Genomic DNA, 24,485 nt, shown 5'->3' on the forward strand with positions numbered 1-24,485 from the left:
GATGCGCTCACAGATGTGAACATAAATGTGTCTGTGCAGTAATATAGTGTGCTGTTTTATCCTGCTTGTTTGTTTAATACAATTAAGATAATATTTTTATTCTAATGTATTTAAAGAAAATGCAAACGCTAATTAGCTTATGTGTGCAGCAGTCAGATCAATTTCCTAAGTGTTGGAAAATAAATAAAAATAATGCCTCTCTGCTTAACCATTATTATTTTATGCAACAAACACGGATGTTTTTGTTTAGGTTTCTAAATAAAGCTTTGTGTTAAAAAAACCTGCATACACTCCTGACAAGCAGCCAAAACATGTTTTTTTTCAACCAGTAGCACCATTTTCTGACCCCCTGTGTGAGTAAAGAGTCGCTCCTCCACAGAAACACCAAATACTATATTAATAACATTTAGACTCAGAGCGGTGATTACATCTGAGGCTTAAAAAAGGCAAAACCCAAAGCACGAGCGCAAGCCGAAATAGATTTTCCAATGATGTTCTGTAAACGAGCCAACTGGTCTGTGATGAGAAGAAACAAATATTTTCTCCGGTCCGTGCTAAATCAGCAGAACAGAGTTATTGATCTAACTTCTCACATTGCCCATATAGTTTCAAGTCCCTTAGGTAACAAAGTCCAGTTTTGGGAGGTATTGGTGGCATTATCATGACCCACATGCAGCCAGAGAGGTGGTCACCTGCAACAACTTACCTGGACCTCAGAGCCTGATGAGACGGGTTTTCATGTCTGCTCTCCAGGTGTTTCTTGTAACTTTTGACATCTTTGAACAATGCTGGTGAAATGGAAACAAGTGTTTTTCTTTACCATTTCAATAAAGTTTTTTTTATTTTTTTTTGCAGAAGTTACACTTTTTTTAGATTTTAGAGAATTATTATGATATATAAAAAACATATTTTGTCCAAAATTGATGCAGTAAATTGGCTTTCAGAGCTCTGATTTACATATTAGTTTATGAATTGTTACTGCTGTTATTTCTTTGATTTAATATGTTTAAGATATTTATAACTTAACGGCAAAAAGCACTGAGAAAATAAAAGGTTTGGATTTAACTGAAGTTGGAGAGCACATGCTTATTTGATCCAAACAACACCAACATATTACCTTATTTAAATAAATCAGACTGAGAAAATAATTCACGATTTTTGATTTTCCAATCATACTTTAAAAGTGAATGTCTTTGTTAAAGTTTAAATTAATTAACTTCTTCCTTGTTGTGGAAGCTTTCTAAATGGCCTCAGTTCAGAGAAATGGTGTTTACTGGTTATCTGGCGATATTTACGTTTGAATATGGAAGAGGATTGGAGCCACTGAAAAGACAGAAAACAAAGACAAGAATGACAATTCTGTCTTTTTCTCATAATTTAATTCTGAGAGAAAGTCAGAATTCTGGGTGGCCCTAATCCTCTCCTGTACTAGTGAATAATCGTAGAACTCCAAATAAAAATGATAAAAAACAAAAGGTATTTCTCCTGGTTTTATTGATTTGTTAGGGTTGGGGTGATGTAATAGGTTACATTTAATAGGCTGTTTCCTTATTAGTCTTTAAAAAGTATTTCTTTAAACGAAGGTCATTCAGGAAGTCACATCCCCCAAATATGAATCAAAAACAGATGTTGAAACGTGTTCCTTGAAAGTTTTTCATGTAACATACCCATTTGTTTATTTTATTTTACTTGGAGATGTTAGCTAGATTTTTTAACAACTCCTGTTTCTTCTGTTTGTTTGCTTTTTTATCTTGCCAGATGCAACAACCGGACCCAGTGCATTGTGATCACAGGTTCAGATGTCTTCCCTGACCCCTGCCCAGGGACCTACAAGTACCTGGAGGTCCAGTATGAGTGTGTGCCCTACAGTAAGTATGACCCTTCTGTCATGAACTGGAAACCCTCCCTCCCTCCCCCACCCTCCCATGCTCATATTCTCCCCCTCTGCCCTCCATCTCCTCTCTGAGTTATACCATATCCTGTCCCATATCTTCCCTGCCTCTCTTTGTTTGCAGTACCTTCCAGCACCCTTTTCCTCTATCTCTCTTTAATCTGTGTCACGCAGTGAACTTTCCGTGAAATATGACCTGTAAAACCCTTTGGTCCTCCTCTGCACTCCCCTTATTATTGATGTGCTCACCATGTTTCCAGCGGATCTACGAGCCTGGTTATATGAGGTAGCAGGATAGAGGGAGGGCAGAGGAAGTCACGCTGACGCGCCGCGATAGCAAGCGGGAGTTTCATTTCTCCAGTCTTGTGCCGAGTAATCCATCAGGCGAGGGAACAGCTCAACCTGATGGCTTAATATACAGCCATCCAACAGGTGTTGGAACATGTTAGCAGATGTTTTATTATGTAAGCCGACAGAAAGCCCCTCTCATAAGTCAACAAGGCGATAACTCATCTAAAGAGATAGTGTTAGCATTTTCTCTGTTCTTCTGATGCTAAAATATTCATCGCCATTCAGCTTCCAAACAATCCTTAGATTGCCCCTTGTTTAAAAATTCCCCTTTGTCCTTTAAGCTGCCTCGCTCATTTGCAATTTGTGCAGAATTTTTCCCCGTTTAACCTTTACATGCTGATTAATGACAAAGATTTAAATGAATTGCCAAAATCCCTCTAAGGTGGAACTAAAGCTGTTCCTGCTACAGAGAGATGGGGAGGAGAACTTTACTTTTCTGAGTCAAGCGAGTGCTCTGCACGCTTTAGATGGAAGACGGAACAAGCTGAGCCATTTCTCTCCTGTTTATCTGTTTTACATCGTAAAAAAAAAAATATATATATATATATATATATACTTACCTGTTCAGGTTTCTACCCTCAGCTTGAATCTGACTGAATCTCATTAGATGGTTAAACTCATTATTACCTAAAGGTTAACCCATCTGACGTCTTCAGGACTTGTAAGTAAAAACGCAACAATGGTCATCTGAGACAGAACAAAGACGGATCCTGTAGCTGATGCATTTCACTTCAGCTGCTTGTTTTCTTGCCTTTTCTTTTACCTTTCTTTTTTTTCTTCTGTTGCTGTATCTAAGTTAAGCGAAGTATCGATCCCTCGTCTAGCTGTGCTACCCCCAACCTTAATAGAAGGATTAGCCTCAAGGTGCACTCGTGTCCGCTCCCTGTTATGACTGTCTTCTACTTCTTGTCTTGTCACAAAGGAAATAGTCGAGCCTGCCAAACGTCCACCCAAAGACATTTATGCTTCACTAATTTTTGTTAACCTCAAACACAAATCAGGTCATCACTTCACTCTCAACCGTTTTAAACATATGTAGCTACCATCTTTTTTGCTTCTCAAGGTCCATGCCCAAGCAGAATAGGACCAAGAGCACAGAATGTATCCTATCGCAACTGCCCCGGTAAGTTATTTTAGTCTGTTTAAGACCAGCCAAGCCCGGTCCGACCCTTCCCCACTCGAGCCCTACTGTAAATCACCATAGCGTTCCCTTTATGAGCAAGTCCCCCATTTGTTGCTTTCCTCTTGCCAATCCTGTCTCCCCCTTGGAAATATAATCAATATGCCGCCCATCACTTTGTAGCCAGACTAATGCAGAAAGAAGCAATCACAGGGGAAGATTAACTTTTCCACACCAGAGCAAACTCTCCCTACAGCTTTCAGATGGGAAGGCAAAGCCCTCGTTACAGTTTTCTAGCCTTCAGACGGGAAAGATCGCAAGCCAAACACCAAGATCTGTGATTAAAAAAAGACATTTTGATGGTTCAGGGGCTTAAGATCTCCTGGATTTACAGGGACACAAGACTTGACAGGATGTTTTGAGAGAGTATTAAATCCTCATTAAGCTGATAATCGAGAGGAGCAAAGACAGTGTCCTCGTTTTGACCAAAACCTACTCCAACTCAAATTGTCCTAGTCCTAGACTAATGTGACCTGCAGTCTGGTTACACGCGGCCTACATTTAGATTTTTAACTTATCACTTTAATGAAGTCGTTGTGTAATCACACTACTGACCTTTTGCAACATGCTACATGCATTTTCACCATTTTCATTTTTTTTTTGGCATTATGAGTTGTTTCTTGTCATGAACTGCTCTCATTAGCAACATTATCTCCGTATTCCAGCCAAGTATGTAAATTTTTGCCTTCGCTTGGCACTGGCTGAATGGAGTCCAGTAATTGCTTGAATAAGGCAACATAAAAGCTAAGATGTTTCTTTATCAGAGCTGCTCTTTGCTTGCAATTTTGAAAAGATGAAGAAAAAGAAAAAGAACAAAGTTGTCTTTTCTGTGTAATGTCACAGAGTCATCCCAGAGAGCGCTGCCGCTGCTCTTTGACGTTTTTATTTTCGCTACATGCCATCGCTAGTCAACCTGCAATTAGCTTTAATTGGCAGATCATCTTTTTGAGTGTTTGGTCCCCATAGGTGTTTTTCTTCTTTATATTTGACCCTAATTCATATGCTTAGCATCGACACCTAGATGGAACACCAGATTTAGACACAGACAGGCCTCGTGGTTCATTTTAGAAAATAAAAGTCTTTGTGTTGTTTTTACGTTATTGTGTTTTGAGATGTGTCTTCTGTTTGTTCTGTTTCTGTATAAAAACTGACTGTCTTCCCTTCCCCCTGTGCAATCTGCAGGAAAACTCCTCGGGTGTCTGATTCACGCTTCTCTTTCACTCACCGATTTCTGATCACACTGATTGCTCTTTCTATTTTTACATCTCCACTAACGTCATCAGGTCTTCCTGTGTTCCTCTTCATGTCTGCTCATTTTCTTTCCAGATTTCCTTCAGCTCTGTGTCTCTGTCCACTTCTGGCTTAAATGACCACGGAGGCTTCTGAGAACTGTTGTTAATTGTATGTTTTTCTGTCCATGTTTGATCTCTTAGTTAGGTGCAGAGACACTTGAATTTCCTCTCCGCAAAATGGATTGCATTAATTTGTGGGTCCTTGTGAAACTCTAGTTTCTAATCCTTTCTGCCACTGAAGCCTAGATCAGACTTGACCATTTCTGGCAGAAGACGTTCTGATTTGACGATGCAGAGGAAATCATCTTATCTCCAGATGTGAACTGGCTAGAAATGTTTTCAGCTGTCCGTTGCTGAGCTTGTTGTTTGTGAAGACAGCCTTCAGGGAAGCAAAACAGCAAAAAGATTGGTTATGTAGGGAAAGAGAAAGTGTGTAGGCAGTCGCTTCATGACATCACTGCTATGCTGTTGAAGTGAAATCTCAAATTAAATAAGGAAATTGTGGTTTAAAAAGTACACCTTTAATTAAATTTTAAGGGTTTGCATATCAGAACATAAAAATAGTTCCTACAAAATCAAAAGGTAAATAAAATAGAAATGTCGGTGGACATTAAAGGTGTGGTTCACTCATGTAATCAATGCATTTGCAGTGGTTTCTAGTAGGAATGAGTACCTTGTAAGTTGTACTCTGGGGAAATAAAAGGTCTGGTCCACCAGTTTCAGGATCTAGAACTGAGTCAGAGCACAGCTGAGCTTTAGACAGCGGGATTTGGAGTCGTATTTCCTGACATTTGGACATCTCTTCTCTGATTGGCTAACAGGAACTCAACTACCACTGAATCTGCTTTGCAACATTGATGATGTGTGGTAGAGTTGCTAATGCTAATTTAGCTACTACTTGCCGAGACGTTCTCTGCTGTTTTCTGGACGTTAAACCAACAACAGCCTTTCCCTTGGGGCAGCAGTAGCTCAGGAGGTAGAGCGGGTTGCCTCATGATCAAAGGGTCATGGGTTTGATTCCAGCCCCAGCCAGGGGGTATTCTGCTGTTGTGTCCTTGGGCAAGACACTTCACCCAACTTGCCTGTGTTGGTGGTGGTCAGAGGGTCCGACGGCACTAAATAGCAGTCTCGCCTCTGTCAGACTGCCCCAGGGCGGCTGTGGCTACAAAGTAGCTTACCATCACCAGTTTGCAAATGTGAGAGTGCATTAAAGCATCTTTGTGTGTCCTAAACAAGCACTATATACGTTTGATGATATTTTTTTTAATTAATATGTATTATTATTCCCATCGCAGGTCAAGATGGATGAGTCCATAAATGTGACGTAGATCTGCCAGGCTTATCAAATTGTAGTGTGTCATCATCTATTTTCTATCAGAAGCTGTTACAACCCCGACATGGGTTGTTAAAATGTGAAAGAGGGGGTAACATAATAAAAACATGACTGTGGATTTGAAATGGGTTTAATTGCCATTAAATGTTTTAAAAACATGCGAGCCAACAGATGGAGAGCATTATTAAAATAACGCCTATCAAAAATCCTCAAAAAGGTTAATGATTCAAAGACAACTTAACAATTAAAACAGCCTGATTAAAACTTTGTTAAAAGTTTAACCGAAACTGAAGTTAACCAAACCAAAACAGAGTTAACCTTAAAACTGAGTCAACTAAATTGACATCAACCAAAGATCCCTATGGGGGCTGGTGCCTATCTCCAGCGGTCAACAGGCAATCAGGCAGGGTACACCCTGGACAGAGAGCCAGTCCATCGCAGGGCAACACGGAGACACACAGGACAAACAGTCATGCACACACACACACACACACACACTCACACCTAAGGACAATTTGGAAAGACCAATCAACCTAACAGTCATGTTTTTGGACTGTGGGAGGAAGCCAGAGTACCCGGAGAGAACCCACACATGCACAGGGAGAACATGCAACCTCCATGCAGAAAGATCCCAGGCCGGGAGGTGAACCCAGGACCTTCTTGCTACAAGGCAACAGCTCTAACCACTGCGCCACTGCGCAGCCTGGCACCGCTTCATATAGAATCCAACTATAGTCTATGAGTGTTTCAAACCAGCCGTGACGTGGCAATTTCAAGGCGCGTCCCAGAAGTAGCATGGCTCTCCGCCAAAGATAGGATTGAGTTCTATTTTTTTCCGCAAGCCGCTTCTGGGACACGTCACTTTCCGCAGTTCACATGCGAGACAGGAAACCACATGGTTTCAGTGTAAAATCTCCAGTTATTTTCAAAATGAAATGCAACGTTGCGATGTTATATATAACTTACGTCAGTACGTGTGACCGAACGACTTCGTTTACCACCAGTTTCTTTCGAGAAGTGCAACGGTGTGATTCTTCATGGGGGTTGTGATCATAGATGATCTCTCGATGAGGAAGTTGTCGGAAGTCTTGAGGGATTTTAGAATCTCGCGGGTACAACGAGGCGCAGCGAGGAAGCCGTGCTGCAGCCAAGACTCTCCCAGTGTGAAAAGGACCGCGATGAAGTTCGCGAGTGAGCCGCTCCGCTGCTGTTCCGTTCTGCTGACGCTTGCAGTGTGAAACTGGGGTGAGAGACTATTTTCATGATCAGCCTGCATGAAAAACTCAGAGTGACTGGTTACAATCACACATAATCATAAGAAAATGTTGTTTCAGTGAACCACACCTTTAAAATAACATTACATTGTGCTGCAATTGGTCAAACACTAAAGCAATGTGCAAAATTGGTGTGTTAAAATCTCCTTTATCATGGATTCCTTGGAGTAAAGTTGTTTGGTATGGCCTTATGAGTCCAACACCATCGTAGAGGAGTTTTAAATAAACCCACTTTAGACTCATTTTGAGCATTTGTGTTTGCAAAGGTCTTTAAATTCCCTCCGGTTCAGCGTATGGTCGGCTCTTTTGTGTGGTCACTGCAGCAACTTGACTTTTTTCTTTTTTTAACATTCATACTGTAAATTTACTAGTGCGTGTGTGCGCGCGCATGTGCGTGCGTTAAAATAGTGACCTGCTGAGTGACCCAGCTTTGATCATTGCAGTCCTCGGTCTAAACTTAGGGTAAACTTGCAGTGACTTTCATCCCTTCTTTAAACCATGAAACCATTAATAAATAAACGGTTCTACTGTACACGCCTGAATACTCCAGATCTGCAGATGGCCAAACTGTCACACCTGTTTTTAATCAGGTAATCATGTGGACTTGATTAGCAGTCCCTGGCTATATTTCATCATCTTAATTTTCATGAAAGCAACACGCTATTAGGCACCATCTACATAAATACTTTATCTATGTGTTTATGAAAAATATGCCCCCCCCCCATCATTTTATCTCTTTGCCCTTAATTACCAAAAGTTTTTCTAACATATAAATATTTATACAGAGAAAGATTGTGCCAAAACTAGCATTTTGGTTACACCTCCAGCCGAGTTTTTATCTAAGTTTACTGATGAGATGACTGAGATAAAGTGAGACAAATGTTATTTAAAAAGCTCAGTGGTCTAGTGGAATGATTGTTAACCCTGAAACTGGGAGATTATGGGTTAAAATCCACAGTCGGGTCATACCAAAGACTTTAAAAATGAGACCCAGCGCAATTAAGGAGTTCATTTGGGGGGTTATCGTCATCATCATCATTTATTTATAAAGCACCTTCTTACACTTATCATGCACAAAGTGCTTTACGTGATACAATGAAGAAAACTTGAACTTTATACAATTTCAAAATAAAATAAAATAATAAACAGTTCTTGAGCGTTGCTGTGTCTGCAGCTCACCACTCCGCCAGGGGATGGTCAAATGCGGAGAACAAATTTCACACACCAGTGTGTGTGATGACTTTAAAGGTGTGGCTGACTGAAAAAAAAATGTTTTTTTTCTGATTATAATTGGTCACCCTGAGTTTTTCATGTAGGCTGAACATGAAAATCGTCTCCTACACCCAACTCCTGCATTAGCTTCTGATAGAAAATAGATGAGGAAATTCTAGGATCAAGAAAGCCTGACAGATCTACATCACGCTGTCACTTAACATTCATGGACTCACCCATCTTCACTCATGACGGGAAATCTGTTGTTTTAACATCCATGAATCAGCAGCAGATGTCTCGACTAGTGGAAGCTAACTGTTAGTAACTCCTTCAGGCTTGTGTTGTTTTTGGAGATAAAACACCAACATTGCAAAGCATTGACATACATACTGGACAAATGATGTCTATAGGCTCGAGTGATATGTTTTTTAGAAAGAATTTGTGATTTTCACCACCACCATTTTGACTGTCATGCATCTCGTCAGGCCCGGACAATCCAAAAATGGGAAAAGAGGTGAAGCTGAGGGGGCTGTTACGGTTAGAACAGGGTTGGAACAAATGAACCAATGTAGCTACTAGCTAATCTAGCTAACCTAGGATGCAAAGAAGGGGCTCTGGGGTCGCTGACCCGCGTGACCGCTTGGCTCCCAAGCGAAGCTGTAGTCATGCTGGTCGCCTGTGGAGCAAAAATATGGACTGTTAAAATACAAGCAGAGCCTCAGACCGCTGTGATCGGAGCTGCTTGTGTAAGGTCATGCTCCGCCTCACTCGGAGATCAGTGGGAGAGTAGCAACATGCTAACTCGCGCCAAAGGAGGTTTTTCAGGCACTTTAAACGAGAGAAATGTGGTAAAGTGACTCCAAAATCAGCTCGAAGAGCAGCAGAGTTTCTGTAATCTCCCTCTGAGAGCTCCACAGGCAGGCAGCACAACTACAGCCTGGCATGGAAGCCAGGTGGACACGCGTCTCAGCCCCCTTGGGAGAAGGGAGTGTGCTGCCTGCGTGAAGCAGCTGTTCCCAGCCAAGAGACAGGAGACGCTAGGCGTCCACCTCACTGGGCTGCCTTTGAAGGATGAAGCGGCAGATTCGCAGATCTCTGAATGCAGGACTGCTGCTGTTAAAGAGAGAGGCACATTACTGAAATTCGGCAAACCTCTGCAGTGTCGAACTCGCAAATCTTTGACCGGAGTGGATCAGTGAAGTCCCGAAGCCTCTGCTAGCTATAGCCTAGGTCAGCCTACGAGTTTTGGTACCCAGCCAGCCAGCCAGCCGCACCAATACGTTATATTTCAACCCCTCTTGGACCAAGCAGTGTTATGTTAAATGCATAGCATCCCCCCCCCCCCCCCCCCCCATTCAACCAGTGAAATAAGGTACAGAAATATAACTTAACTTACTGATAAAATTAAAACAGAAACTGCTCAGGTGATCTGTTTGTGCAGTCAATTCCACAGCTTGCCCTCTTTGTCCAAACAATTCAATGATGAACATCCAAACACGAGCGCACCTAAAGTTCAGAGTGGAAATTATGCTCATTAATTTTTTTTCAAGCATTTAATTACGCGTAAACGGAAGAGTTACCAAAAAAAAAAAAAAAAAAAAAAACTCGGCCTCTTAGAGTTGCAATGAATGTAAACTATTACGCTTCAAATGGTTTTTTGAACCAGGCTGTAAAAATGTTTAATTTTGCTGGTAAATTTGCATTTTTAACATGGAGTCAATGGGAACTTGTTCTGTTTTGGAGACAGCCCCTAGTGGATGAGGGAGGAACTGCAATGTTTGGCAATTCTGTGTTGGGAGCACAGTCAGCGGCTCCCTTGGTTGCAAATCAGTGGTAGAGTGGCATTGCTGCTATCCAATCCAGGGTAAGATGTCCAAGTATCAGGAAATATGACTCCAAAACCTGCTGTCTGAAGCTCAGCTGTGATGTGGGCAACTTTTAGGTTGAATGACTTACATTCATTTCTACTAGAGACAACTGCAAATGGACTGATAAAACGAGTCATCTACTCCTTTAACATTTTTTCGGTTAATACAACACAGAATAACAAATGCACAAAAAAGTTGTTGTTTTTTTTTCCAGATTTTCAAAACAAACAATACAGGCTAGTGTAATTTTAGACACACTGCCTTTTAATTTGGGCCTAGTGTAAATAAATAAAAAGAAAGTGGATTATTGTTGTTTACCTATTCCAATGATGTCTTTTTAAAAATCTAATTCTAACCTGATTTGTAAAGCTTTTCATTTAAAGGTGTACTTTTTGCCATTTCAAACCTTTTAGCCATTAACATGTATGTTCAAATTCAGAAATGTTTAAAACAATTAAAATTAAATGCTGTTGCTTTATTTTCTTCAGACAGTTTTATTATTATTATTATTATTATTATTATTATTATTATTATTATATTTTTTGTGATGAGCATCTGTGTTGCTTGGAGTAGAGTAATGTTCCAGTGCACCCATTAAAAGCCCGTTGTCAACCTGGCATCGGTCAGTCCTAAGAAGCATAATTAGCTAACATTCAAGTCACTTTATTTAGGTTACAACATGATCGGTGGACCTTTATTTACTTTCTGGCACTTGTGTGGATTTAGTGGGTTGTGGGAAGGTATCTCAGTGGATCAGACACTTCCGCTGCATTCCTCAGATGCACCCGATCTGAAGGCTGGATCAACACTTTTAAGCTCCCTGTTGTGTTATTTCAAAACATTCCCGAGCAGCTTTTTGTGCCTAGAGTGCATTTGTCTTGCTGGTGGATCAGAGTGTGGGAGAAATTTGGGCTGAAACAACGTTTAGCTTGACGCTGCCTGACTTAACACAACGTTTCCTACAGCAAAGTGCTGAGTGCTATCCGTTTAACCTGTCAGTGGTTTCACTGTTGTGGCTGATATGTGTGTTTTGCATTAATGTTTCTTTTGGTTTTATTTTTCTGACCCGTTAGCCTTTTATTTTTAACTTTGAATAATATTTTGGAATGCTGACTACTCAGGTTATTAGTCAGGACAATGCCACTTTTCATTGCTGCTTCCTGTTTGTCTAATGTCACCAATTTGTTACAAATCGACTTTTTGTTTTAAAAGGCCAAGGTTTTAGTGCAAAAAATAATTATTTTTGTTTTTGGGTAAACATTTTGCTGTGAACATCCAGTCATTTCTTTTGCAGAATTGTTGGTTTTATTATTTTACACTGTTACAACTGCAGTTTTATTGACATCAGTTTTGCTTTGAGATTTGCATCGAATAAAAACAAATAGCCAAATTCCTACAGGTGACAAATGAAAGGAAATCCCAACATAACAAATCCAAAGCCTGTGTCTGAATGGGATTGGACTGTTGATGACAACATTCATGAGGATCATCACAGGCTTCTACAACTCTTAGTTTAGTTCTTTAATGAGCCCAAAAGTGTGAGAAATGTTAGGCAAACATGTAAGTGTTGGTGATCAAACAGAAAATAAATGAAGGGTAAATTGTTACAAATTAGAAAATTAGACTATTTGAAACAAAATTGCTAAAGAGCATCGGTGTGACAGTTGCACAACCATTCTAGTCGTTTTGTGTAAGCGCCTCTCCACTGGAGTAGATGGAAACCATCATGCAAAGGCGGGCAGGCACCAATTCAATGTGATTCCAGCTGAAAATGTGTTTAGTTTCTAACAACAGTCATAGCTCAGTACAATCCTGGCTTTAGATACATGGTTGATCAGGATTGAAAGAGCTTCAGCACACCAAGACATTTATTGAGTCAGTAGACCTGGAAAGATGGGAGATGACATTTGCAAAGATATTCCTTCATTTGGCCTTTTGCTCATGGTGATGGAAGGGATTGTGTGCTACATACAGGGAGACCAATTAATTGGTGGACCAATTTCTTTGGCTGATGTTACTGTTTAAATAATCATCCACCGGCCACGTTTCTGCATGCTTCTCCAATTTCAAGTAGAAAAAAGGGCTCCTCTGTGCAGCTCCATTGTTGGATTTTTATATTGGCCACTTTAGTTTATTTTGGTTTCCATGTTTTCTAAAGACAGGCATCGGCAGTTGAAAACTTCACCGTCCTACCTTTATTAGTGCGTCAGTGTAACATTTGCTGTTTGTATTATTGTTAAATGGTACGCATTATGCTAAACTCACCCTCTGCATCTTTTTGTGCTGCCATGTGGGTCTCTACTGCCTTGCTCGCTTCAAACATGAAAAAAGTATGTTTTATGAATGTTTGGGATTCAGGAAATTAAATCCATAAAACAAACTGTTTCAAAAAGTCCCTTAATGAGATGTCACAATAAGAGAAATTGGCATAGACACCCCTCCCCCCACCTGTTGACTGGAGGAGCAGCTGTCCTACTCAGTTTTTCCAGATATCCAACCTTCTCAGCAGCCTGTGTGGGGCATGGGTGGGTGTGGCCGGCTACAGCTTGTTTTCTTAAAGAGCAAGTCACCCCCTACTAGAGGTTGTATCAACTAGTCGACTAGTCGACTTCACTGCTCTGTGGTGACTATTTATGCCTTTCATTGACTAGTCGCTGTCACGTGATAATGACTGACAAGATGCAGTCCTAGGAAAAGACAGCAGGTGACAAGCCCCTGCGGGTCCGGAGTCGACGCGCTGTGCCAGAGCGACACCCTCCGTAAAACGGACATTTGACCGAATTGTGACCTTTACCCTCTTGCAATATAACCTTCCCCTCACCCCCATCCTAACCTAATCCATGCAAAGCTCTGATCGCTGACACGCTCCAGACATTTGTGTCGTGAGCATGGCCACAGTAACATTATCAAATGAGGTGTCGCCACCTGAAAAGCGAATTTAACACGATTGTTTATGTTGGCCGATTTCCCTTGTATGTTTTCTGTCTTTTATTTGTGCCTGATGCGTTTAGCTGCCCCTACGCCAGAAATAAACACTTGGTCACCCATCGTCAGTCTTAGCTGCTTCAGGTGTATGACGTCATCAATGACTAGTCAAAGTCGACTTGATTTTCATTACTTGACAGTCGAATTAAAAAATAATTCAGTCATGCAGCCCCTACCCCGTACCAGACTCTTACCTCACCACACACTTCCTGTTTGAAAAGTGCACTAAAACGAGGTGTTGCCTGGCGAACCGAGAGGGCCGTTCTGTGGCAGTGACACTGACAGCACACACACACACACACACACACACACACACACACACACACACACACCACGCTCAGACTGAGAAATGGCAACACACTTCCTAGTCTGGAGGATTTCTCACCACCTCCTTCACTGGAAGTAGGAGACGAAAGGGATGAATGCTTTTTGGAGTAGGCAAGCGGCCCAGAGCCGTATCATTTTGGGTCAGCTCATGAGTTGTCTGAGGCCACTGGGGTGAACCAGCCAGAGGCGAGGCTGCTTTTAAAGCTCCCAGTGGCAGTCCATTAGACACCACACATACTAGCTAACGTCATACAGCACCATTTAGCCAATAGCAATGTTAATTCAAATGATTTTCAACCTGAAGCAGGCGCTACACTGACAGTTTTATGTATTTTTTTAAAATGCACTAAAATGTCAACAATGACTACACATGTATACAGCACTATCAGATGCTCAGTTATGCATTTTATTATCAAAATAAAGTTCGTTTTAGGGGTGACTTGCTCTTTATAGTGACAAAGCCCTGAAGATCCAGAATAAAACTGCTGAAGTTGCATTATGTGAGCGGGATTCTTTGCCAAGAACTTCATGGACATGTATTGTATCAACAATAGAACTATTATAACAAACAAAATAACAAACATTATAATATCTCCCTTTTAAAGAAATGCCCATTTTTTGTAATTAAATAAAAAAATCACAAATTACAAACTGTGATTGTGGGGAGCAGTTCTTTACCCTTTTCATCCTACTCATTAGTCTCAAAAACACACAACGTGAGTGTTACAATAGCAAAGCCAATAGTTTCATCAAAATGGTCATAATACTTTTGTGAAGTTTGGCTTGCTTTTAGCACCCTCTAGTGTCCACTGTGTTTGTCTTTTTAACACCTTAATCTAACTGAAGTGTTCTCCCAGCCTTCCTTAGTGTCTACAAAAGTGACTCGTTTCAGATTAAACAAGTCAGCTGTGTGCAACTCTGAAGTTGCAAAGAGTGTGGGTCTGTGTGACATTTCATTAACCCTGTAAAGAGACATTTTAGCACACAGGCACAAGAAAATTATTTAAAAATATGAAGCTGTAAAGTAGGACTTTCAGGCAAACAAAAAGTCAGTTTGACTGATCACAAAGACACAAATATATATTCAACAAGAACCTCAGCTTATACAGTTTTGCAGTAACTGTGTCTCTTTAGCACAGAGCTGCTATGATACCTGATATAAACAAACACTGTCCAAAACCACACATTCAGGGCAGTAATGTATTGCTCTTAAAAATAAAATGTGCATTTTGTGGTTGATTAAGCAAGGGAAAAAAGGTTTTGTAGTCTTAAAGAAAGAAAGTTAATAGCTATTAGAAACTTTGCACTGGTTAAATAACAGAGTACGGGAGTGAACACTGTTAGGACGTTTTGTCAAGTTTGGCTTAAGTGTCAAAAGCTTTTTGCTCCTTGTACTTTCACATCAACATGCACTGTAGTACTGAATGTGGCTTTCTTTGTTCTGGGAAAGTGCTTACATGTCACTTTTCTCTGACACTGACTGCATATGATGTTTGCCGGTGTTTTCTCTGGTAATACGAGGAAGATCCTGCTCTTCCACGTTACACTAATGCACGAGCAGGCCGGTCCTCATGTGTCAGTTGTAATAGCTGACCCTTTTTATATTGATAAACTTGCCACAGATCGAAATTCACAGGGCACTGTTTTTATCGAAACTGTAGCCAGCTGAGCAACGCTGCGTCCAAAACAACAACAAAAACGCCATCTTTAAAATAATGAATCTGTTTTTAACCGTCTCAACATGAAATTAGAGGCAGCTGACACTGCTTGGCATTTTCTTACATGTTTGAGAGCATGACTGGATGTTAACCACCTAATTGTCCCATCTGGATTTGCTGTTTTGTCTCAAACACACAGCACACACATTCAGTTATTTCCTTTGATTTGTCACCTAACTTCATTGTAAAAGAAGCTGAAGAACATGTTCCCTGTTTTGTGGTGGTGGATGGATTTTAAGAGCCGAAGTAGACCTTCCAGCCAGATAAACTTGTACCAAGACATGATTCCTTTGAGTTTGACGCAATTTAAATCAACAGCTTCAACGTATTTTCCACATTTTTGAACAATCTTCTTTGTTAACATTTTTAACTGGGAGAAAATTCCCTGGCCGTTCCTAAATTTTGCTCTAAACTAACTAACTAAGATGACAATATATGAAACTTACTCTGCTAAGCTCAAAGAAGTCTACCCGCCACTGCAATGCAGACCAAAACTGACAGCTGATCCTGATCCCCGTTTGTGATCAGCTTGTGCTAATCTAACCCCCCTCTTTACCACAGGACTTTGGCAGCCGTGTGTACCCATCTTTTTCCATGTCTCATAACATTTTGCTGCATATGTAATCATAGCAATGACAGTTAATTCATATTAATCTCTTTTTTCCCCTTGCACCCTTTCATTCTCTCTTCCAACGCTTAAAATAGAAGTGGAGCAAAAAGGTAAATAACAGACATGATCCAAATCCTAGCTCCTTGTTTTTGTGGCATCTGGTTGTAAATGACCTTTTTTCTCATGGTGGCCTCTACAAACACATTGTTTCCTTCAGAACACCCCGACTGTAATGTTAACGGCCAGCGTGTAGCGCTACAAGGGAAGTGAGGCTGGCCATAAAATTATAACAATAAAAGAAAAAATGCACACAAGCAGCCAAAAGATGTAAATGGGGGTGTATTGGCTGCAGTCCTTAGGGGCATCCTCTTCTCATTCTCCCCGTGTGCTTTTGCTGCTCAGCAGAATCTCATATTGCTTGGCTTCTGAACCCTTTCTCATAGCATGCCATGGTAACAGTGTTTCTTGGCCCTCTTTTCAAGCTATTGCATTCTACTGCCCCTTTTTTCTCTAAGCTCCCTGTTCTCACTCTTCTCCCCATTATTCCCATCTGACCACTTGCTTCTCTTTCCTCTGTTGAATCTTATGCCTCCTATACCTCAGAGCAACAACCAAAACACCTCAAAAAAAGAGAAACGTTCAGTGAAAGAGCTTTAGAGTTTCACGGTTGTGATATCTGCACCACTTTGTAAAGACAAGTCCTTCAAGCGTACACTGTAAAAAATGTGGTGTAACTGAGCTTACCCGTGTAAGAGTATAAATTTTGCAGACTCGACTGGCTCCTGCTCTGTCATAACTTCTACGTCTATTGCCAACTGAGATTCTGTTATTTTTAATTATTTTGGCTGCATTTCTTTATTTGTTTGTGTGTTTATTTGTTTACTGTTTGTTTTGTTTTGGTTCACAGGACCAAATGTTCTGTTCAGTTTTGTTTCGACTCTGGTTCTTTTTTGTTCTAGTCTAGAGTCTATGAGGCCAGTTACTGTTTCCTTTCATGCTATCCTGCGTATTTAGAGAGTACGCTAATACATCTTTAGCATTTTCCTTTTCTTTTTAACTTTCCTAAATTGTGGTACTGCTTGCTATTATTAGCTGTTAAATCTGTTCTAGCCACTTTTTAATGTATTTGTCCCCGTTTCTATTGGACAACCTGTAAAACAAAAATGATGACATCATTGAATTTGTTGTTGCCATTTAATGTTTTGTGTTTCAAATTTTTAACCTGTACTCGTTTCTCATTCTACTCTTCTTCCATTACTAGTTTTTCTTTGTCCTGGGACTCTGAAAGCTGTCGGTGAGCCCTCCTTTCTATTTGAAGCGGAGCAACAAGCCGGCGCCTGGTGCAAAGACCCACTTCAAGCTGGCGACAAAATCTACTTCATGCCTTGGACTCCATATAGGACAGACACTCTAATTGAGTATTCCTCCCTGGATGACGTCAAAAATGCCCGGCAGACTATTACCTACAAGCTGCCTCATCGCGTGGACGGGACTGGATTTGTGGTCTACGACGGGGCTGTGTTTTTTAACAAGGAGCGGACGCGTAACATTGTGAAATTTGACCTGCGGACACGAATCAAAAGTGGTGAGGCGATCATCAATAATGCGAACTACCACGACACGTCACCCTACAAGTGGGGTGGTAAAACAGACATTGACCTCGGGGTGGACGAGAACGGGTTGTGGGTGATCTACGCCACAGAGCAGAACAACGGCATGATGGTAATCAGCCAGTTAAACCCGTACACGCTCCGATTCGAGGCTACATGGGAAACGACCTATGATAAGCGCTCGGCCTCCAATGCCTTCATGGTTTGTGGAGTACTGTATGTTGTCCGCTCCACCTATGAAGACAATGAAAGTGAGGTCAGCAAGAGCCTGATAGATTATATTTACAATACCAAACAGAACCATGGGGAATACGTTGATATCCACTTTCCCAACCAGTACCAGTACATTGCAGCTGTGGATTATAATCCCAGAGATAACCAGCTCTATGTATGGGATAACTTTTACGTCCTGAGATACAACCTGGAGTTTGGCCCACCTGATCCGGCACACGGTAAGAACCCATCTTCTATACATTTCTTTTGCAGAGATAAATTTGAGACCTCTTTGCTGAGACGGTGATTTTAGCACCTGTCAAGTGCACTTTGATGTCCCTTTGGTATTCCCCGTCTATGTGTCAGGTGTCACAGCTGACTGATTTTTAATTTAGAATGTAATATGTGCTATAGCTATGTTACAGGACACGTTTGAGTGTCGAAAAGCTGTGGGGGGGGGGGGGGGGGGGGGGGGGGGCTGTGAGTGAGCAGGGGTCTGCAATAAACAACAACTCAAAGCCAGTTACCGTATCACAAGAGATCGGTGTCTGGGGGATTTGGAGCGGTTTACCATTCCTGCATTCCCAGATTCCCTTGTGGGAAGGCTCCTGGGACCACTGCTAGCATGTTGGTGTTTTATTTTTTAAGAGTGTGTGAGACTGGGAGAAAAGATAAATTCTCACTTCTGGAAACACGTACGCCTGGACAGGTGCAAAGTCTGGCCTGGGGCAAGGTTAGATATTCTCCCAGAGTTGCTGAAATTTCTGTACAATTTCAGTTCCTCTCTAGCCAATATAAACTATAAAGGCAAAAAGAAAGAAAAATGGAAGATAATCCCAGACGCATACATGAGTGTAAGAGTGTAAGAGTGTATGGGTTCAACTAAGATGGACACAAGGGAGAGGGATCAATCATCAAGGGTTGTGTCAGATTCATGTTTTTAATTTAGCTGTCAAGAGCTGAGCAGTAGCTAGGCTAGGCCAGTGATACCACTTGCACTGGAACATAATAACAGTAATTATCCTAATCCCCTTCACACCCAGAGTCCTAAGCTCACGTAATACTCAAATGCAGTCAGTGATGAGCCACAGAGGTCAACCAACTTTTCCTCAGATTATCAGAGAGCTTGATATTTATTAAAATGCTTGCTCGTCCATGTTGGTATTGATAGGACTTGGGCTGAGACTGCTAAATTGGATTCAGCCAGTGGAACAGCTTCAGAATAAGGCAAGCTTTACTGAGACTAAGAATGAAGTCTAGTTTTGAGGCAGAAGTAATATGCAGTGGGTTCAGTGCAACAATCATATGCATTCTTATTCTACCTCTGAATGTTTGATGTTCCTCTGCAGCAAATTTGAGCGGTACAGATGGAATATTTACATGTTACTGGTAAAATTAGATTTATCTGTGAGAACACTAGACTCAAATGGATTTATTAGAGTCTTGTCTTTAAATTGCTTCGCAAACATGGGCAAGCATCCCTCATATTGTTTCAGAAAGCGTCTTTAAAGATGATCATATCATTTTTTTTCTCCCATCTAAAAAGATGAAATCATCTAGCCTTTGGCTGTTATCCTCTGTAAGCTGATTGGGAAGGAGTCATGCAACAGCCTTTATTTATAGTCCAGCTGATATGGATTCAGCTATGTACAAACAGGCTTTATGCACAATTGATTTGTTCATTTGTTGAATGGACGCTGATGGCCGATAGCAAAATCGGATGCTTTCAGCTGATCTGCCCTGAAATAACATCACAATCCGGTTATTTGTGTGCATTGTGTCTGGATGCATTACAACCAATCACTTCACAGCGAGACCTCCAGACAATCTAAAGAAGTTCACTTCTCTTCCTGTGAGCACTCAACCCGACATGCTGCATTTGCTCCTTGCTGGACACATTTTTATTTTAATGTCAACAAGGACTCTGTTCTCTCTTCTTGACAAATGGTGCACGAGTTGAGCTCTGCTGCTGACTAATATATGTTGAGTTGAAGTCGATGAGAGTAAGGGAGAGTGGTCCAGGATGATCATCAAGATGTCAATAAACTTGTCCTCCCACATGGCTGATGTTGACACATAAATGATGGCACTTTTTTTTCTGGCTGTCACAGGACGCCCTCTCTTTAATATCGTGATGCTTGTTTGTTCGCCTGCTTCACTGGGCAATGAAACAAGTTATCAGAACACTTTTGTAGCACAAGTTCAAAGTTTTTTATTGTAAAAACAAGAAGTGAGGAAGGCTATTTTTAACCTAACATTTCCTAACCAAATCATTTAGTTTAAATGCAAGCAGAATAATTCTGGAGTAAAAACGGCTCCTTTATTTTATAGGATACTGGCTCGTTGATAATCTGAACAAACAAACAAAAACTGCAGCAGCAATTCACCGAAATGAGAGGATATACAAAGGAAAACAGCTATGAGGAATGCTTGACAGCGTTCCGTCTTGGGTGGCACAGGAGTGTGATGATAAGCACTGTCACTTCACAGCCAGAAAGCCTCCAGTTCAGATCTCTGCTGTGCAGAATGTTCTATGAGACGTTTGCATTTTTCCCTCCCTGGATGTGTGGTTTTCCTCCAGCATCTCTGCTGTCCTCCCACAGTCCAGAAACATTTTTGCGGTAATTTGATTATCCAGAACCGACCGGCCTCACGTATCTACATTGTGCAGTGAGCTTTTTTTGAGATGGCCAAATTTTGAATTTAATTTTTGCTAGGTCATTTCTCTAGATAGGCACGTTGTTTCAATTATCTGTTTTCTTTAAGGAAGTGAAATCTATGCTGGTTTTTCACACAGAAATGACCTATAGGGTCAGGGCACCACTGTCTTTGGCAGGCTCACTAGCATACAGGGTTTTTTCACACAGGAATATCCTGTAGAGGAATTTAAATGCACGCAGATAGGATGCCTCAGTGGGGCGGTTTGTCTCTGAGAGAGACTGATGATGTGTAAAGTCTCCAATGTATGCTGCAGTTCCTGCTTACTTTGCCCCTGCATTTCCCCAGTACGCCAGTGTGCTTGATTCAGTTTGTCACAGAGTGCAAAACATCAAAGTAAAGTTCGGAGTGTGTACAACAGACAGTTGGGTTCTCGTCACCTCCAATAACGTTGCCCATGTAGAGACGAGATCATCTCTTGTAGGATTATGTGTGTGTGTGTGTGGGGGGGGGGGCATGTCCAACATGCAGCTACTCTGAAAGTGGACATTAAATGGGTCAGTAAGTCCCGCTTTTGGCTTTACGCAGCAGCCCCATAATCCGCTCATTTAACGACGGCTTTGTGCATGTTCTCCTTCTGGCATATAGGTCCTCATAAAAATAAATATTCCTATGTTGCATCTTGTAAGTGCGATGATTAAACTGATCTGAATGAGATATTCCCATAGAAGACTCATTATCTACCCCGTTCTATAAAAAGTTAATTTATGCCAAGCTTTTATACAATTTAGTGTGTACTATCAAAGCAGTTTTTACCAGATATATGCACTAAAGGACTCTAGCGCTGCCTCAGTGGAACGCACGAGTCTTGGAAACCTTTTATTTCCCCTTTGCTGCAGAAGCCATTGCTGTACAAAAGCCCTCTCTGCTGTAGTTAACACCCACACAAACTGGGACCTCCTCCTTAATTGTTCAAATGTCAATACATTTGCATACAGTTTCAAACTTTGCTGCACCCTTAAACGAGATGCGTGCAAGAGGGGGATTGTAACAAAGGAAATGACCCAATTTGTAAGAAGTTACAAGGTACAGTTCTCCGACGAGACTTGCCAATTAACTTGCAAAGCTCTGCATGTGGTCAAAACGATGCCCTGTAGTTTGTGTATTATGAAAATGCTTTACAGTGCAAAAACGTTCAGCTTTTCACAGATGCATGTGACTTGTGTGCGGAAGCAGTCACCCTAGAGGGCTTACCTCATACAGTTTGATAAATATACAGGTCTCTAATAGGTACCACAATTATCCATCCTCGTCTTCTACAAGTGCGTACGCAGGGGTCATCCCGTGCATAAGACATTTTTGAGAGGAAATGGGAAAAAGTGGGAAAGAGAGATGGATAAGTAAGTGGCAACCAATACTGCAAATTGACACCAACATGAATGTCCTCTAAACCAGGCTTTCTTTCTTTTTTTTTCTTTTTTTTTTGTTGGACACTAGCCAACAGGAGCTGTTCCACTTTCTCAGAAGAAGCTATTTGTATAGTCTATAATCATTTTGTAAATATGGAGTCAACCCATAACTTGTTCATCACATGGGAATTCTAAAAATAAAGAATGGGAGATGGTGACAATGGCACCCTTAAGGCTTCATGCCGGACACCGACCACTCAGTAGGGAATCTTGCAGTGACTGCTTCAATCATGGTTCCACAGTACCACTCTCAAACCCACACACCAAAAGGTGAAAACAACTTTGGATACTTTAACGCAATCAAAGTCAACATTAAGCTCTCGCAGCCATTAGAAATGGCCAACACTCCTGTCTTTGACAGGCTCGCCAGCATAGAGCTCCGGACCACACGTCACTCTCAGTTAGTAGACGCCATATTGGCAGGAAAAAAAGGTAAACAAACACAGATCGTTAACATGAACATGAACGGGATCGGCTTGGATTTTACTTCGTCGGAGTTTGCTTCACACTTTAAAACCGAAGAAATTGCTATATATAGTCAGAAATTAAATAGACTAAACATCTCCAACCCTTACCGTGCCCCTGGGATACTTTTTAAAAACGCCAGAAGCTGTCGGAGCGGACTTCTTACCGGACCTGGCCAGGGAACGCCCTGGGATTCCCCCAGAGGAGCTGGCCCAAGTGGCTGGGGAGAGGGAAGTCTGGGCCTCTTGACGCTACTGCCCCCGCAACCCGACTCCGGATAAGCGGATGAAAATGGATGGATGGATGGACAAATAACATAGATTTACATGTAAGTAGTCTAAATAGAGAGCTGTGCTGTTTGAATGTATAAACTGAACGCCAAGAGAAATCACTAGTTTGATTTTTTTTTTTTTCCATGAATAAAATAAATATGTCGGGCAGGAGCGTCTCAGGATCTGTCTGAGATCTGTCTCGGTGAGACAGATAATAGCAATCCAAAGTGCTTTTTATGTGTGATTTGACAATTGATCAACCATTGCTTAAAAATGAAACACAGCTTAACCGGTTAATTGCTGTGATCATAAAACACGTAAACGGCAGCACACAGAACTCACGAGGCAACATTTTACGTGAAGTTTACTTGTTGCTATGAGTAATAAGACAGAAAAAGCCCCGCCAAAATAAGTTTAGGAAGCCCACTAAGAATCGTAAATAAATACCATACACAGTTGAGGAAACGTTGGTTTAAGTACCTGATATGAAGTGGTCGCTGCTTAAGCAAAAACCTTTACTCTCGGGGTCCCAGTTTCATTTCAGCCCGGTCACTAGCATGTTTTATTACAATTATCCAACGTTTGCGGCGCTCCGTATCTTGGGGAATCCTGTAGATGGCTCATTCCCTATGTCGTCTGCGTCTGTTCTGCATCCTGGGGCACAACAGGAATCTACCATATTTCCCGTTTGATTGAGTTTTCTGACAATAACAAATGGTCCAGCTGCCGGCTTCTGCATGCCAATATGGCGCCGTTTCGATTTGAAATGTTGCATGCCGGGAGAAGTGACGTCAACTCCCGGAGCTCTATAACGGGCAGGGATCAGGACGTGTTAAAAACGGCCAATCTGTTTGTTTGCCTGAACAACAGTCCCCCCCCCCCCGAGCCCCCGTCAGCTGCCCAAGTGGACACAGCGGTGTGAAAGGAGGGGTCACCAACGTGGAAAATAACCCTTTTTGTATTTTTTTTTACTTCTCCTCTAGTCTGATTCTCAGTGTAATGGCTTCTGCCTCTGCCTGCTTCAATTTTATTATTTCTTTTTCCCATTGTGTCACCAGTCTCAGTTTAACCTCTGATTACTGGTAGGCACTGATTTTATCCATCTTAGCCCTCCCCCCATGACCAGCCACTCTGATATTTCAATTTCTATTCAAGTACGTCTCCACGAATATGCATCTGTCTGACTTGACTGTATTCAGGTTAAAGCCTCAACCAGACTGCTCAAATAATGCCTAGTGGGAGCAGTGCACACTAAATGACTGGATTTCAGTAAATCCTGAGCTCTCCCTCCTGGGAAACTATAAATACGCTACAGGACAAAGATGCCCATCACGCACATGAAGACCAGAGATCACACTGCATACGTTTGACATTCTGAAATAATGTTTCAAGTGCAGCAACAGTTTTATGCCTAAAAAGATGATTTAAAACAAATAAACAGTCCATTTGCATGAAATATGTCTCTTCTTAGAGTGATGCAAGTTCTTACCTATTGAGCTAACCTTCTGCAGTCTTCTGCACAAGCCTAGCTACTACAGACTAAAACCTAGAATTTCATGGCACTAACTATTGTAATGTAACATCACATTTTGAAAACAGGTACCTGACCTCTTCACATGCCTGGAGGAAGGTTGGTACAAGTATATTTAAAGATGTTTGTGTGTTCTCACCGTTAGGCCCCCAGGCTGTTCAAAAGGTAAAAAAAAGGAGACTTGGTTTGTTTCAGACAGGAAAAATAAAAGGCGAGTTAGCAATCT

At 41.4% G+C, this 24,485-nt stretch overlaps 1 protein-coding gene across 29 annotated transcripts in view; it reads left to right on the plus strand.

The window, feature by feature from the left end:
* adgrl2a (adhesion G protein-coupled receptor L2a) overlaps positions 1-24,485 on the plus strand; it is a 146,899-nt gene that overhangs the window by 82,632 nt on the left and 39,782 nt on the right. For all 29 annotated transcript variants that reach the window (XM_054752291.2, XM_054752295.2, XM_054752296.2 and 26 more), the window contains 2 exons: positions 1,759-1,868; positions 17,303-18,103. In XM_054752291.2, the coding sequence (XP_054608266.2) occupies positions 1,759-1,868; positions 17,303-18,103 (911 nt within the window). The remainder of the gene's footprint in view (positions 1-1,758; positions 1,869-17,302; positions 18,104-24,485) is intronic.

This window comes from Nothobranchius furzeri, chromosome 8 (assembly GCF_043380555.1).
Source record: "Nothobranchius furzeri strain GRZ-AD chromosome 8, NfurGRZ-RIMD1, whole genome shotgun sequence".
NCBI lineage: Eukaryota > Metazoa > Chordata > Actinopteri > Cyprinodontiformes > Nothobranchiidae > Nothobranchius > Nothobranchius furzeri.